This window comes from Podarcis pityusensis (assembly GCF_964106645.2).
Source record: "Podarcis pityusensis genome assembly, chromosome: 1".
Taxonomy (NCBI): domain Eukaryota; kingdom Metazoa; phylum Chordata; class Lepidosauria; order Squamata; family Lacertidae; genus Podarcis; species Podarcis pityusensis.
In genome coordinates this window covers 130,001,314-130,014,497 of record NC_138028.1, presented here as the reverse complement: position 1 = coordinate 130,014,497, position 13,184 = coordinate 130,001,314, and the positions used below count along the sequence as shown (strand labels likewise).

The window sequence follows — 13,184 nt, the reverse complement described above, 5'->3', positions numbered from 1 at the left end:
GGGAACCACCCACTAACAGTGCCTCAGTCTTATCTGGATTGAGCTTTAGTTTATTGGCTCTCATCCAGTCTATTATCGAGGCAAGACAACGGTTTAGCACATCCACTGCTACGCAAGTAGAGCTGTGTTGTCATCAGCGTATTGCTGACAATGTACTCCAAACTTCAGATAACCCCACTCAGTGGTTTCATGTAGACGTTAAACAGCATGGAGGATAAAATTTAACCTTGAGAAACCCCACATTGAAGGCTTCACGGGGCTGAACATCACCCCCTGGAAATGACTATCCAAGTAGGACCAGAACTTCCACAAAGGGGTGTCACCCACTCCTAACTTGGACAGCTGCTCCAGAAGGATACCACAGTTGATGGTATTAAAAGCTGCTGAAAGGTAAAGGAGAATGAACAAGAACACATTTCCCCTGTCTCTTTTCTGGCAGGCCATCATACAGGGGAGTGGGTGGCTCTGTGGTCTAAACCACTGAGACTCTTAGGATTGCTGATCGGAAGGTTGGTGGTTCGAATCCACGCAACAGGGTGAGCTCCCATTGCTCTGTCCCAGCTTCTGCCAACCTAGAGTTCGAAAGCACACCAGTGCAAGTAGATAAATAGGTACCACTGCGGTGGGAAGGTAAACAGTGTTTCCATGCGCTCTGGTTTCCGTCACGGTGTTCAGTTGTGCTAGAAACCCCATGACCCAGAAAGCTGTCTGTGGACAAACGCTGGCTCCCTTGGCCTGAAGCGAGATGAGTGCTGCAACCCCATAGTCGCCTTTGACTGGACTTAACCGTCCAGGGGTCATTTAACTTTTACCTTATAGGGTAAGCAGTTTCTGTGCCGAAACCAGGCCTAATTGAAATGGATCATGAAAATCAGTTTCCTCCAAGAGTGCCTGGATCTTATAGCATTCCCTTTGAACACAAGGTTCTGCTGCACAATGCCAGGCAAAAAATCATATACACTGCTAAAACTTCCTGACAATATAAAGAGGATGTTTCAGATATATATACACATACAAACACACACACACACACACAAACAAACCAACAGACATATATATATGTTTCATACTGCCTTCCTGGTGCTAAATTTATCAGCTTTGAAGTAAATCCCATTTCAGCAGGACATTTCTTTCAAGTAACTGTTCTCCAACTGTTGCAATCGGTCCTTTGTTGCAGAGTGTACGGTCATAGCTCATTTTTGATTTTTTCTTCAAGATTTAGATTGTGTGGTCTTAACTCAGTGCCTTTTGTTTTCTAAATGTTTATTGTCCGTTTAATATATCATTTATAATATGATTGTGCTTCTTTATATTCCAGGAATGGTAAAAAGAAAGAGCTAGCAATAGATTGAACAGGGGCAGTGAGGTCTTAATAGTAAGAGAAAGAACAACGTGCAGTGATTTGAGGAGCATTTTCAAATCCCTTTAAGGTCTACTACAGATAAGCAATTTGTTAATCAGTGTTGCTAAATGTTTGGCCTAAGAAGCTTTTGAGTGCTGGTTTGACCAATAAAGCCTTAAACCGCTCAGGACCACAACACCTCAAGGACTGCCTCTCCCCATATAAACTGTCCTGGACTCTGTGTTCATCATCTGAGGCCCTTCTTTATGTGCCTGCTCCATGAGAGGTCTGAAGGGCAGCAACACGGGAACAGGCCTTTTCTGTAGTGGCTCCCGGTTTGTGGAATGCTCTCCTCAGGAAGGTTCGCTTGCACCGTCATTATTTATAATGTAGACACTAGGCGAAAACATTTTTCTTCAACCAGGCCTTTGGCTGATTAATATCCTACAGCCTTTTAACTATATCTGTGAGGAGGATGGTTATTGTTTTGTGGTATTGGCTTAAATATTTACCTGTGTTTTATCTTTATTTTATTCTGTAAACTGCCATGGGATCTCTTGATGAAGGGTGGTGTATAAATTTAATCAATAAATTAATTTGAGGGCAGCATCCCATATAACAGTTCATCTGTGCTGATGCAACCAGTGTCTCTTAAAATGCTGTCGTGGCTGAGTGTAATGTAACTTTCTGAATACAGTGGTACCTCGGTTTTCAAACGCCTCCAAAGTTGGAATGTTTCGGAACTCAAAACGCCGAAAACCCGGAAGTAAGTGCTTCAGTTTTCAAATGCGCCTCGGAAGTCGAACAGGAAACGCGGCTTCCGTTTTGAGTTTTCCGTATTGAGTCTTGTGCTTTATTTTTTGAATGTTTCAGAACTCGAACGGACTTCCGGAATGGATTATGTTTGAAAACCAAGGTACCACTGTAGTTAAATTTGAAATGTGCTGCTTTCTATACTTTTGATATTCTGTGCACTATAGTTTTGCAGGCTACGTTCAGAAATATAAATTGAAGAAAGCAAATAATGTAGCCCGTTCACTTCCACTTTTAAATTCTGCTTTTAACAACAGAGATCCTACTTAATGTTTGAATAGGACCTTGGCAAAGCCAACAGCACTCTCAAATTATGTTTGACAAGCTATGCTTAAGAGGTCAATGTTCAGCTGTTGAGCCCCTGGATGTGAAGACTTTTGGATTAAGATTTTTGTATGTCTGAACCTTAATTTTAGAGCTTCAGTTTCGGGGGAAATATTTCACTTCTGACCAGCGGCTGCATATTGCAGGTATAGGTTGTACTCATATGGAAGCTTGCAAAGTACCCACAGAACTTGCTTTCACACAGCCCATATGGAACTGATGGAACACGTTACAAAAAATGCAAGTGTGAAAGCCCCCAACCCCAGAGGCAGCTGCATAGGAAAAAAAATATTACTCTGTTCAAACCCTCTCACTAAGATGGATCTCCATAACCACTAGACATGGATTTTTGTTCAAATTTGGCTTACCAAATAGTTTCGGTATTATTTTTTCAAAAAGGCCTTGAGTCACATTCTGCTCAGCTGCTATTTTTAGCAGCCAGCTTCTTTGAATTAGACTTAGCTGATCGCAAAGAGTACACGCAGAGCAGCCAGGGCTGTGCACACACAGCCCTTCTTTGAAAGCTAAAATCCTGCTCACAACTGCTTAGCAATAAAGTGGGAGGGGAGACGACTGAGTCTAGCTCTCTACTTCTGTCACAAAGAGTGCAGCGGTGGGAACTGAGCTTTCTATTGAAGGGTTTTCTATGTGCATTCTCAGCTGCAGGTTTGAAAAGAAGAACCACCAATGGTTAGAGACATAGAAGAACAAGGATATTTGTATCATTGTCTTGGCCAGCACAAATACAGCCCTAGATAGTTTAGAGTGTTGGTCAACTGGCTAATTACTTTAAATCACTGATTTATTAGAGCAGAGAGACTTGTAATGACAAAAAAGTGATATTCTAAACAACTGTGAACTAGAAGGTGATGCTGGGGGGACATTGCTCAACCCCTTTGCAGGTGTCCTTTGGGGGTCTTACAGGGTTCTGTTCTTTCCCAAGCACACACAAAAAGACAGCTGCCAAAGTAGTTGCCTGGAGATCCAGAATGTGGATGACACCCAATTTTATCTGTTTTCAATTAGATGCCGATTGCACACACCAATTACAAAAACTGAAATGCAGTTGTGCTGTTTAGTATAGTGCTAAAGGTTTTTGTCCTGGTCTTCTGGAATATATTCCTCTACCACCCCACCCCTTCTCTCACGCACACATAAAAAGGTAAAGGTACCCCTGCCCGTACAGGCCAGTCTTGCCAGACTCTAGGGTTGTGCGCTCATCTCACTCTATAGGCCGGGAGCCAGCGCTGTCCGAAGACACTTCCGGGTCACGTGGCCAGCGTGACAAGCTGCATCTGGCAAGCCAGCGCAGCACACGGAACGCCGTTTACCTTCCCGCTGGTAAGCGGTCCCTATTTATCTACTTGCACCCGGGGGTGCTTTCGAACTGCTAGGTTGGCAGGCGCTGGGACCGAACGACGGGAGCGCACCCCGCCGCGGGGATTCGAACCGCCGACCTTTCGATCGGCAAGTCCTAGGCGCTGAGGTTTTACCCACAGTGCCACCCGCATCCCTTCCACAGTGCCACCCGCGTCCCTTCTCACGCACACATACTTGCACTTAAAAGGGAGCAGGTACCTTCCACTGATTATAATCCGGCACCAGACTCACAGACCACAGGTTCCCCAGCCCTGCTGTGGACGGTATCCAGCCACATGGACTTGGTATAAGGAAGCAACACCCTGTGTTCCAACCACTGTTCTTCCTCCTCACACTGTCAGTACTGAAACTAGGTGGTGCAGTGAAAAAAGAGACCTGGGGTTGGCAAGAAAGTGATGATCTCTTGTCTAGCAGGTGCAGCCTGTTTTTTGTGTTCTTTTTTTTGTCCGGTTTTTCCAGAAGGAAGTTAGCAGGAAGGGAAAGACTGAAATGTTCAGCTCTGTCTTGCCCCTTTCTCCAAAGTGGTTTCCAAGATGCAAGCTGACTGCAGGTGGGGGAGGGACAGGCTCCGTGTTTGAAACTGTTTAGGAAGCCCTAAGGCTGAAGTGTTGGCCATGCTTTAAGTAAACCTGCTAGAAGTCTCCCTTACTTGGTTTATTTGGCTGTCCCAGACTATTTGCCTCGTCCTGAACTAATTTCAGTTCTTGTTTATGTACTGGAAAAGCTTCTAGGCTGCCACTTAAAAAATAATAATACACCAACCCTTAACATCCTTCATGTTAGGTCAACACTTTGCCCATACCTGAATGCTGGTTGCTGCCTTCTTCTTTACCTAACTTGGCCTTGCTCTAGAAATTTTTTGCTCTTGTACATACGTGGTTCAACCACTTTTCTAATTGTTTTCTACAGCTACTGACCATACTTCCTTCTTTAACCTACAAGGCTTGCCTACTTCGCAATTATTCACTCAACTGTTCTGCAGTTCAACACTTAAGTAATTTTGATGCAATATCTATGTAACATTCAATCTTCTTTCCCTATTTCATACCAAATTGTTTCTCCAGATAGTAAGTCTGGAGGTACTGGTTTTATTTTTGTATATTGCCCAATGTGCAGGTATTTAACAAATAGTAATCTGGCTAACCTGTGCTATTATAACCTCTTGTATAGCTTAAATCTCCAGTCTTGTTTTCACTCTCCTTTTTTCAGCCCCAAAGTTCACTTTTACTTAATAGAAAACTTTAAAACAACTTGCAATGATTGAGGAGCCATCTGCCAAAATGTCTTTAAAAATTACTGAACAGAGTATACTTTAGTCCATGGGTTCAGTGAACTTGAGATTTTTTACTGATGGATTTGTGCATGCTCCACTTCTCACAAATAACATCGTGTGTTACCTGAGGAACTGCATATGTGTACCTACTGTATTGGCCCAAACATAAGCCACACTTTTTTTTTTCCAAATTCTAACCGTGAAAAGTTAAAGTGCGACTTAAATCCGCGACCTTACAAAAATTGGCTTTTACGATATCGCTGCTGAAACAAACATACAGTAAAATGGATCGGGTATGAGTGCCTGCGAAATTTTAAGGGAGCAGCTTATATTTGGGTTATTGTCTTTTTTCTTTTCCGCCCTTGAATTTTAAAGGTGCGACTTATTTGCGGGTGTGGCTTATATTCGGGCCAATACGGTATGTGCATTGCTTTCTGCTCTCAACACCTGAAACTTAGGAGCTCAGTTATGTCCAAGGTTTGGGATCTTCCCATTTTATTTTATTTTTTGCTGTATGTTGCTGCTTCTTAAGTATTTTTTAAAAATTTTCTCATTACACTGAGATAGTTTTGTCCGTTCTTTCTGCTTTAATTAGTCCAGCCTTGAAAGACACAGCTAATGCCCAAAGTATATCTGTAATTAAATTTCTTTAAATAAAAGGAAACATACCATCATTTCCACATATGGAAAGCATCCTCCCCCCCCCCCTTTTATGAGGTTCCTTTCAAGTGGCTCAGCACCCCGGCAAATTAACTCCTGTACAGTGGTACCTCGGGTTAAGTACTTAATTCGTTCCAGAGGTCCGTTCTTAACCTAAAACTGTTCTTAACCTGAAGCACCACTAGCTAATGGGGCCTCCTGCTGCTGCTGCTGCCGCGCCGCCGGAGCACAATTTCTGTTCTCATCCTGAAGCAAAGTTCTTAACCTGAAGCACTATTTCTGGGTTAGTGGAGTCTGTAACCTGAAGCGTATGTAACTCGAGGTACCACTGTATACTAAATACTCAGGATAGTTATATGCTTATGGTGTTAATTGGGAAGATCACACAAAGCCAACATTGTCACTAATGCTAAGGTTTTTATAATGCTGTAATAGCATTAATATTTACAGATATTTCCCTTTTCTTTTGGGCACTTTAAGAGAAGTGAGGGTTTCAAGATTATTTGCTGTCTGGCAGCGGCTTTGAATGTGAGGCCAAGCAGTTACAGAGGTGCTTTTTCTTCAGACAGGAATCAACACATTTTGGATAGGTTTGGCAGCAGTCATTGTTTCTTGTGACAAGTGGTGCTTGGCTGGCTGTGTGTGTGCCATAGATGTAAAGTAACAGCATCATTTTTCTACCTGCAGCTTGGTGAAAGGGTTTAATGGGGAATGAGTAATGGGCTGTGTGTTTATGTGTATGACAACCTTTCCCCTGTATCCCTGGACACGGATGGTGTATCATGGTGCAAAATATAGTATGACACCATTTTGAAAGAGGTACTGTCTTCTCCTTGTGTTGCTAGCAGGTTTCAAAAATGTACAGTGGTACCTCAGGTTAAGTACTTAATTCGCTCCGGAGGTCTGTACTTAACCTGAAACTGTTCTTAACCTGAAGCACCACTTTAGCTAATGGGGCCTCCTGCTGCTGCCATGCCGCCGGAGCACGATTTCTGTTCTCATCCTGAAGCAAAGTTCTTAACCCGAGGTGCTATTTCTGGGTTAACGGAGTCTGTAACCTGAAGCGTATGTAACCCGAGATACCACTGTATTCTTATTATTGTGCAGTGTACTAGATGCCGTGTCCTTGCTGGTTTTCAGAATTAAGTTTATGGCCGCCTCTGACAACTGTATTTGCGAATCCCTGACCTTCAGGGAAATGGAACATGGACAGTTGGCTAGGTGTTGTTAGCGCCACAGCTTGTCAGTGGTAGCAGTGTGTTTGCCTGCTCCAGATTTTAAATCTTGTCTATATGCTCCCGAAATCGAGAACAAAGGGCTTATTTAGTAATGTTTCCTTTGAGGAAATCTGTACAGCAGTGATATTCATCACTAAACATTATAAGCTGGATTGCCAATATTAACTTGACTATTATCTACATTTTGGGCGCAGTGTGTTCCCTTTCATGAACACGACACTACTAATTAAGAAGAAGAAACTACTCGCTTGGCTGTAGGAATCTTTCCCACAAGACAATAATCAGACTCTTCTGACAAGAGAGCAGCTGTCTCATGCTTCAAACAAAATGAAATGCTCACTACAAACACATCCTTCCTCAACTTCCTCTTTTATGCACCAGAAATAGCGCTGTGGTAGCAGGAGGCTTGTAAAATATCAATTTATAGAGGAGTGTTACTAGTGTTGCTCTAGGAAGAACTGCAATTCAAATGCATTAAGATTTTTTTTTTAAATTCCATGCTAGCATACTATTAGAGTAATTGTTGCTGGTCTAACAATTCCTTGGATTATGTGGCTGGTGTCCTTGTCCAGGAAATAAAGAATTAAATTATTAAGCTCTTCCTTTTCATCAGTTTGGCAAGCAGTTACATTAGGATTTGGAAGATGTAGGGATGAATAAAGATTTTACTGTGTGCATTTTTTTTAACTATACAGTCTTTAGATGTGCTTCTTTCTGGTCTTTCTGCTAACCATTTTAGCAGTTTTGAGGTTATCTGTTCACCTACAAATCTGCAGAGTAATTGGTCCTTTCAAATTTCCTGAAATCGGTTGATGTTATTTCTAAACTTTCTCATCGTAGAAAGAGAATGTACTGACTGTTACTTTAAATTGGGCAGACCTGAATGAAGGCTAAATTCAAGTGAGTCAAAGTAAACTCCCTCTATGCTTTAATGTAATACAATGCAATCTTCAGTTTCCAAGGAAAGAACTAGTTCTTGAAGTCAATTCAACAGTGTTTCAGGTTAGCTGTGAATGTTGACATTGAATTTATAAGATGAGAAAGTACACACATTTTTACAAATCAGCTATGTCTAGATTTCCAAATCTGTTTATTTAATATGTCTAATAGAACTAGTTTTGACATTCCCTATTATTTTGTCAGATTACCTCTTTTTAAAACATGCTCTAAGATCTGAAGCATCCAAAAACAATTTTGTTTGGGTACAGTCGTACCTTGGTTTTCAAACAGCTTAGTTCTCAAACGTTTTGGCTCCCGAATGCCGCAAACCCAGAAGTGACTGTTCTGGTTTGCGAACTATTTTTGGAAGCCAAACGTCCGACGGGGTTTCCGCAGCTTCCTGCAGCCAATCAGAAGCCACATTTTGGTTTCCGAATGTTTTGGAAGTCAAACGGACTTCCAGAACGGATTCCGTTCGACTTCCAAGATATGACTGTACTTCCAATTAAGTGCATTGGAAGTTGCCTCAATAGTAAAGATTAAAAACACAAATAACAAGAATAGAAATAAATTCAGAAACATACTGAGATCATTTCAGAAGCCATTTCAGAAGAGGACAGTATTTTCATTTCAGCCAACCAGAATATTGTCCCCTATTTTTGGAATATAAAAGCATTTTATCTTCCCCAAAATGTGGGTCAGACATTTCATATTCCATCTTCCTAGTAGCAATTGATACAATCTGCATAGTAGCCAACAAAGCCTCATGTGAATGTCTGCCACCTCTTCTCACATTCAGCCTTGAGGCTGTGACCAGATGCAGACTCTGTGACTTCAGCATGAGCCACCTCTGTTCTGCCTGCTCACCCATCCACCCCACCCACCCACTGTTTGACATTGGGCTTGAAGAAAGTTTGCGTGTTGCTTTGCAGCGTTTGGGTTGGCCTAACAAAGGTATTGCCCAGTATGGATTTTGAAATCTTTATTATGACCACTTTTGCTTGAGGTGATGCTAAGATTATGATTTTTCAGTGAAATAAATTGCCCAATACTGTTCTTATCGGACTTTATCACTTCACAGCTTCGTGATGGGGTAGTCTGGGAGGACACCATAGAGTGGACTAGAGAGGAAACATGAATCTTTGCTGCTTATCCAACCCTTCCTCTCTAGATCATGCACCAACCGCTTTCATTTCTTTCTGATATACACTATCTTAATCAAAAAGTGAGGTCTGTAACAAAACCATGGTTAATTGTTGAGTTGTGTCAGTGAAGGCAACTACAAATGCTATTTCCCATGTAGTGTTAATGGTTTGTTCCACCCAGCATGGCAAGAGGAGGAGATGGAAGCAATTTGAGCAGTGTGGACCAGCGTGCTTGCTTGTTCCCAGCAAGACATAGTTTATTTAACTCTGACTTACAGTTATATGTGAACGAGGCCATGGTCGCCCAAATGGCCGTGTTTTTCCTTTTTAGTGCTCTATCAAGTCTGCTGTCATTTGTGTTGCAGTGTGTGTGTGTCTTGTAGTCCTTTTCTCTTGAGTTCTTGCCATATTAACATGGTCAGTGTTTCTAGGATATGTGTATATCTAGCTTATCTGCCAACTTTTTATTCTACTCTGTGTCATATGATAAAATAACTGTCCTTCCTTTTGGATAGTCACCATAATTCAGTTAAAATCTTTATTGAAAGCAGATGATAAAAAAAAATAATCATTCAGTTATAGCTGGTTCTGTTGTGCCTTTATTTTCTGTAGAGATCATAGAGGATATATGACTCAAGTAGTCTGGACAGTTTCTAATATTTGAACTCTGTGACAGGATGTCTTCCAGGCATTCTTTGTGGCCTATATAAGCAAGATTTCTATGAGCAGAGGTATATTCTGCTATTTAGGAGAGTGCATTTCTTATTGAGTGATATTGCACAACTTGTGGTCAGCTTGAATTCCCTGGACTTTTCCAGTGCAAAAATGGTTGCTGGCACTGACTCACAAGAAATGTCAGCTAGATGCATGCTGAGGATCTTAATGGGTTTTTTTTTTTTTTGCCTATTATGAAAGAATGATTTTGAAACAAGGACTTCCTAATCCTTCAGTAGAAAGCTATTGCTTCTTTCTCCTGAAAAGAGGACAAACAAGTGTGGTCCTATTATAACGAACTCTGTTGGAAAGCTACCATTATGCTATTTGCTTCAAAGTCAAATACAGGAACCTTTTTACACTTTTAAAAAAAACCACAAAAAACCAAACACTTTGTGATGGAAAGCTTTGCTATCGGCTGTCTTCTCTACCTGGGTCAGTGCATTTGGTTGATTCTTGATAGACAGGATATTACCACTGTGCTGTTCGGCTGCTAAAGGGTTTATTCTCAACATCAGTGTGCTTTTCTCATAATACTGTTTGATATTTTATATGAAAACAAAACTATTTGCACTCTAAAGCAATGGCCAGTGTTTTAATCAATTTTTTGTTGCACAAGATCTTGTGATGAGCAGGATTATTTGTAGGAGAGCAGAGTTTATAAGGGAGGCAGCATAATACAGTAATCTCTTCATACATGGGTTACATCGATGAAACAATTTAAATTTCTAAACCCTTGAGCAGTATTTTTTAAAAAACCAAAAAACTGTAGCCATATTTTCAACTGAGCAAGAACTGAAGAGACAGCAAGATTGGCAGGCATAGTGGATTCATTCAAAATCACATTTGTGATCCTCCAAACATAATTCAAAGAGACTTAACAGTGACCTTGAGTGATTTGATTCTGGTTTGGAGACGTCACTCAAACCACAGTTTGGTGGTTCAGATGTCATGACAAACTGGTTTGATGAAACCAGGAAGACATCTGTTTAGGGACATGAGAGGAAATAAGTGCTTTAGTTTGTGATCGTTTGAATATGTCCAAAGCATTAGGCTGTGACGCAAAAGCCCCCTTTCTGGAATTAAGTTAGTATGTGCTGAATTTTCAAAGTGAACTGCTTCTCTTTGTTACTTGGGTGTAGCAAACAGGGGGGAGTTTCTATTTTTTATGGAAAGAAAATGTTTCACAATAACAGTTGTGGATTTTTTTTACCAGTTTTTAGTGACCCTCTAATATTTTTAACATAACTGATCGTTGTGGTTATCCACTTATAAAGAAACATTAGGAAGGTTGTTGAGCATAAGTGTGTTCTGAAATAACGTCATATAATCTTCAAAACATACAAAGCATTCACCTTTAAATTGCTGCTTTTTTGTCTTTTTTAGATGGAACAGCTATCAGATGAAGAACTTGATCATGGCGCGGAAGAAGATAGCGATAAAGAAGATCAGGATCTGGACAAGATGTTTGGAGCTTGGCTTGGGGAGTTAGACAAACTCACACAGGTTAAAGTCAACTTTATACCACTCTCCACAGTGAAGGAGATCAGCATTTATAGAGTAAAGTAGATTGGTCGTTGACTGTATGAGCCATATCAGCAGGGAACGGGTAGCATTTGTAATGTGATAATAGTTCCTCGCTGACAGGTAGCAGAACTGTCTATTGACCTGTCAGATGCACAGCCACTTTTTGCTGTATAATGCAATAATATTGCTGTGGTCTAAACCACTGAGCCTCTTGGGCTTGCTGATCAGAAGGTTGGCAGTTCAAATCCATGCAACAGGGTGAGCTCCTATTGCTCTGTCCCAGCTCCTGCCAACCTAGGAGTTTAAAAGCACACTAGTGCAATTAGATTAATAGGTACCGCTGTGGCACGAAGGTAAACGTTTCCGTGCACTTTGGTTTCCGTCATGGTGTTCCGTTGCGCCAGAAGCGGTTTAGTCGTGCTGGCTACATGACCTGGAAAGCTGTCTGCGGACAAACGCCGGCTCTCTCGGCCTGAAAGCGAGGTGACCCATAGTCACCTTTGACTGGACTTAACTGTCCAGGGGTCCTTTACCTTTACCTTATTGCCATATGACTAAGGACTTGATGCAGAAGATGGGAGGATTATATGTTTGAAAAGTTTAAATTTGTTTAGGAAATCTGTGATATTAGAACACTGTTAAGTTCCTTGCTTGCTTCTGATAAATACCAGAAAGTGAGGAGCATACAAAAAGACAACTAAAATAATGCTTAAAACTAAAATTAAGTTGTTGGGTTTTTTTAAATTGGAATTTATGCATAGAAACACTAATCAGCCTGACTAGTGTTGTTATTTTGCTGAGTTGGTAGTGCAGAGATTTTGTTTTCCTCCATCGTCCATGCCATCTAAAATCGGAATGTCTGCAATTGCTGTATGTAATGATAGCTTTAGCAGAACCCAAGATTTGTAAGCATGCAAACATGCTTATAATTTTACAAGTGCATCATTAGTTTTGGGCCGCTGTCATACATCGAATGTCTATATTCCATGTCCATGCAACTTATTATTATTTATTGGATTTAATACCCAGTCGTCCCCCTAAGGTCCCACGGTGGGTCACAGCAATGTAAAATACAACTTTAAAACTAGTTTGATTACAGTCACAAGAATAGGGTGGGTCCTGAAAATATACACTTCATGTGTCAAAGGCCAGGGTAAAGAGTTGAGCATACAACAAAAACTGTACAGTGTAGGTGTCGTGTGCACCTTGGTGGGTAGGGAATGCCACAATGTAGGGGCTGACACAGAGAATGCCCTGTCCCAAGTCGCCAACACCTCAAGCTTCATAGGGCAGTGGAACTATCAAGGGGGTGCCCCCTGCTGATCTTAAGCAGAGGTGGTCTCTCAGATATTTGAGGACTAAGTTTGCTATAGTTTTAAACATTAGTTTAAACCTTCACTTATGCCCAGAAACAGACTGGCAACAAATGCACCTGTTTTCAAACTGTTGTATGAACACTATACAGGCTAAAATGTCTTACACTGCCACGTAAAACTGAAATAGTTAAGGCACACAAACAGTTGTGTATTTGGCAAATAGATCTTAGTGCCATCAAATGTTGGTAGCCTTTTTTTTCCTGTTGAACATATGTAAAGGGGGGAAACAAGATTTTAAAATAGCACAGATACAAAAGCAATATATTTGCCCATGTTTGACTATGCTGATTTATGTTTTACAATGTTGTAGCTTATTCTGCCTCCAATTTGTTTTACTTAGAGTCTGGATACAGATAAGCCCATGGAGCCAGTGAAAAGATCCCCTCTTCGCCAGGAGACTAATATTGCCAACTTCTCCTATCGCTTTTCAATGTACAATTTAAATGGTAAGAT

General features: G+C 41.1%; 1 protein-coding gene across 5 annotated transcripts in view; it reads left to right on the top strand.

Annotated features, from left to right (window-relative positions):
• Nucleotides 1-13,184, top strand: part of RAPH1 (Ras association (RalGDS/AF-6) and pleckstrin homology domains 1) — an 80,463-nt gene that overhangs the window by 24,302 nt on the left and 42,977 nt on the right. For all 5 annotated transcript variants that reach the window (XM_081015617.1, XM_081015618.1, XM_081015620.1 and 2 more), the window contains exons 2-3: nt 11,215-11,334; nt 13,072-13,177. In XM_081015617.1, the coding sequence (XP_080871743.1) occupies nt 11,215-11,334; nt 13,072-13,177 (226 nt within the window). The remainder of the gene's footprint in view (nt 1-11,214; nt 11,335-13,071; nt 13,178-13,184) is intronic.